The sequence below is a fragment of the Meleagris gallopavo genome, chromosome 11 (assembly GCF_000146605.3).
Source record: "Meleagris gallopavo isolate NT-WF06-2002-E0010 breed Aviagen turkey brand Nicholas breeding stock chromosome 11, Turkey_5.1, whole genome shotgun sequence".
Lineage (NCBI taxonomy): Eukaryota > Metazoa > Chordata > Aves > Galliformes > Phasianidae > Meleagris > Meleagris gallopavo.
The window spans coordinates 5,905,671-5,909,661 of NC_015021.2; the positions used below are offsets into that span (position 1 = coordinate 5,905,671).

The following is a 3,991-nucleotide window of genomic DNA, read 5'->3' on the forward strand; positions in this document are numbered from 1 at the left end:
CAGAACACTGCCACCAACATCTCAGAATCAGGAACTACTACACATTAACGTTTCTACAACTCACGGTCACAAGATCCCCTCTACAATCTAATAAAAGCTAACAGAAGCACAGAAGCAGCAGTATTTAACATCACATCAAATAAAGGTTTGCAGACTTGCAAGAGATTTCAACAACAGCTTTTTTGATAAAAAGGAAGGAACAAATTGAGCTAAACAAACAGTAGTTTTCCAGTTTCTGGGCACCAATCGTTTACAAAGGATACTGTAGACATGAAGCCCATGAGGTGAAGTAATGTCTCCCCAGCATACTCCCACTCCTGGTACACATCCAGCTGATGCACTTGTCATGACCAGTGCTGATAACCCACTCTGATGTCAGGCAGAAGGTAATAGCAGACACTCGATTCTGATGAGCTGTGGGAAGAAAAAGATTCTGGCTAGTTTTTCCTAGAAATTGATATGTTCTTTGCAGACAGACAGAGATCAAAGGTGATATCTGAGTAATGTTATACCATCACGTTCTAATAGCCTATAGGCTAATTTAAAAGGCTAGAATTGTCCTGTTCAGTATATGCCTTATAAATAGCTTAAGCAAATCAAACGTGCTTGTCAGCTGACTTAAGCCTTTCTCCCACAGAGGGAAGAGTTGAGTTCAACCCAGATACCTGAGATACTCTGATTAAGTAGCAGGTAAACCCCCAGCTTCCTCTAGTTAGGAAGCAAGGACTCATTGGGAATAATATAGTACATCTAAAAAGCTTACATGTTTTAAGTGCCTCCTACCCGATCCCAGGGGATCTATACAAAGACTCATTCTTTTAAGCACCTGAAAGTCTCTCTAATCCATAGCATTCAAACTGGTACCCAATCCCAAACCAAATCCCACTGGCTTTGTTGAGAATGCTATCACTAAGCAAGAAGTGACATGAGCTTTAGAAAGAACTCTCTCCTGACCTCTAAGATGTCAACTCATTCAATAGAATAGTTACAAGACATCTACTTTAGGATAAAGGGAGTCTTGTTGCTTTAAGAACAAGGCCTTGTTCTTGTATGCAAGAACATTGCTTCTATTGGTGTCAGGGAGTCATAAGACACACTGTACTTTGTACCACTACATAATCTGTAGCTCTTAAAGAATTTCCATCAGGCCCTCCACATTATTATTCCAATTTTAACCCGCAATCACGTTTTATATTTCTTTCAAGGATGCACAAATGCTCAAAATTTAGTCTTCAGAAACCCTAAAATAATCCCTATTTCCCACGTGCCAGAAAAGGTCTTTTTCACCCCTACTGCTCTCCCAAAAGACAGAGTAGGCAGAGACTCTCACCTTTAGCTAGTATTAAGTTAGCCCAGTAATTACAGAATAGAACTTGCAAATATCAATGCACACCTTCAGAAAGCTCTTACCCTACACATTGATGCAGTACAGCTACATCACTTCAAGAGTAAGATCTGGACTCGTTAGATCCGGTTCATTACAAGTGCAAGCTAATGATGCCTTGAGCTCTGGTAATGACTGCAATTCAGACTCAGCTGACTGAAGATTACTCAATAACAGTGTTTATCTTATGGTAGTTACTCCCAACTAAGTGACAACTGGAAGAGTATTTGAACTTCAGAAATCTCTGACACTGCCCAGTTTCTCAAGCATTTTAGAAGCCCCTCCTTCATACATACATTAGTGTAGACACTGGTTAACAGTTTACCTGGGTAGGTCTTCACAAAGTTCATCTTATTGAAGTCCTCTGAAATATGAAACTCCTAAAATCAAAGTGGAACTGTTAGCAAAGATGTTGCAGTGACACTGGAATGAGTGGTACATAGAAAAAGAGCAATAACCTCACAGAACAGAATTTGCATCACAGCAGTTTCCTCAGGCTGAAGCACAACACATTGATATGCCAGCTGCAAATTACAGTTATTATACTAACATGTATTTTTACCACAGAGTATTTTCTGAGGAAATACTATAGGATGAGATGAGACCTCATGAGCCCCCAGCAGGAACAAACAGAACTCCATCTTGCTGTATTTTTGATTTAAAGATCTGAGACTTCATAACAAAGAGACAAATTTAAGTGAGAGTATTCTCTATTCATTAGAATATAAAAAAAATTTAAAGTTTTAGCTTATTAATAGTTAACTATTTGTATTTCTGACATTCATTTAATACCCTTTCTCCTTATAGAACACTTATTCTTTTGACCTTATCTTCAAAGAGAAACCACTAAAACATGTGAAAGTCATGGGGCTTCCCCTCCTTTGCCAAGAAAGCTGGGAAGAATAAAAACTCGCTTTTTATTCTGCTGTATGTACCCACTCTCCAGGAGCAGAGAAGAAATTACAGCTGGCGTATAGCAAACCAGAAAGACTACTTCTCTAAAAGACATACATTTCTCTATGCATGCAAGAGATAATGCAGTGAACCTAACCTTCTCCTACAGCAGGACTAGAGTTGAAATTTCAACATCATGAAAAGGTCTGCAGTAAGTCAATTCAGAGACACATGCGACTAGATACTGGGAGATCAATACTTCTGAACGGATGCAAGCTAGCTGCATCACAATCCCTATTAGTGCACCCCCAGGGCACTTCATCCAACTTAATATATTCCTTGAAATAATTCCTTACAAAGCATAATAATCCAGGCTCATCGCTACACTAATGCCTCAATGATTTCTTGAGGCTAGCTAGCTCACATCTAGACAGGTAAATCCTTCTTTGCAATCCTCCAATATGCTACTCAGATGAACTGTCAAGGAGTTCAGTCATTTATTAATAACTGCATTCCAAAAAGAAGGGAAAGAAAACAAATTATCAGCTCCCAGCAACACCTGATGCTTCCGGACAATCTAAGCAATTCTGATCCACATACTGCAAAGAAGTCAAGCAACTTACCATGATGGCTCCGTTATCCTGGCCTACAAATATTCGCCTGCTGTCATGATGATAAGCCATGGCTGAACACGGAGCTGTCAACAAAAAGAGAAGCCCCTTGAAGCTGCTTAACTTGAAAATTATAAGAAGAATACAGTGTTCTAAACCAATACCATCTCTTCTCACATCCTCAGAAAACATTGCCTGAAGTTTATTTAGAGTTTTAAAGCTCCAGGACAGTCTGGGACACTGCAGTGATCTGGGACAAATCCATTACTGCAGACATGCTTTATTCTGTAAAAGCCTTTCTAGAGCTCGATCTGAATAGTCTATTTTGAGAACTGACAAATGGAACAACTGCTGTAGTTCAGACCAACAGGAAAACAAAAAGATTACAGTTGGCATTTAGAATCCAGATCCCAAGCTACTCAGTCTACAGCTGAAAAGACATGGAACATCAGGGAGACCAATTCTTTGGTCTTCATTTAATATTTGAATACAAATTTCTTCAGAAATTGTCATTCCAAAGACTATCTTTGATTTTACTGATGATTTACTTCATCATTGTATGCTGTCTTTTTATATATACGATAGGTATGTAGGCAGGAATTCTACATTAAAGAGCCTGTAGTGAAACATTCATGCTAGGTGATGCCTAGTACTGATACTCAAGATCTGAAGCAGCTACTCAGTACTACTTTAATTATCTAAATGTTTAAAAGTAATAAAAAACATACAGCCTGGGGAGCAGAGAATATTCTTTAGGTTAACAGTTTGAAAAGTTTACCTATTCAGCTGATGAGCTATTTGCCAGAATTTGAGACATCTTCAGCAGCAGAAGCAATTTACCAGGTGAAGGATCTGGTTCACAACAGAATACAGCTAGTTTCAAATTAAAGCCTGAGAGTAAGTTGTTGCAAAGCTCCCAAATTAAAGGTTACCAAGTGAATCCAGTACTTGAGGAGAGAAGTATGCTACGCTTGGTCATCACTTAACATCTCCAACATTTTACTTACATGACATGGTGTGATAGATGCTGGGCCAGTATTGTCCACTGTCTCTCTTCAGCCATACTCGTATTGTTCTGTGTTGTGGAAAGGGTGAGGAGAAG

At 38.9% G+C, this 3,991-nt stretch overlaps 1 protein-coding gene across 1 annotated transcript; it reads right to left on the reverse strand.

Annotated features, from left to right (window-relative positions):
* Nucleotides 1-235: 235 nt before the first annotated feature.
* On the reverse strand, nt 236-3,991 carry LOC104912632 (WD repeat and FYVE domain-containing protein 1-like). The gene is made up of 4 exons (XM_010716663.2): nt 3,897-3,991; nt 2,902-2,975; nt 1,710-1,764; nt 236-414 (listed from the first exon to the last, which is right to left on the reverse strand). Exons 1-4 carry the CDS (start codon nt 3,901-3,903, stop codon nt 251-253), a joined length of 300 nt encoding a protein of 99 aa, XP_010714965.1. The 5' UTR covers nt 3,904-3,991; the 3' UTR covers nt 236-250.

What these genes read in the sequence shown, in the direction of transcription:
- LOC104912632 (XM_010716663.2), bottom strand. An exon ending in AGGATAACGGAGCCATCATG is followed by an intron (nt 1,765 to 2,901) that starts GTAAGTTGCTTG and finishes CTTTGATTTTAG; the next exon opens with GAGTTTCATATTTCAGAGGA. An exon ending in CTTTGTGAAGACCTACCCAG is followed by an intron (nt 415 to 1,709) that starts GTAAACTGTTAA and finishes TTCTTCCCACAG; the next exon opens with CTCATCAGAATCGAGTGTCT.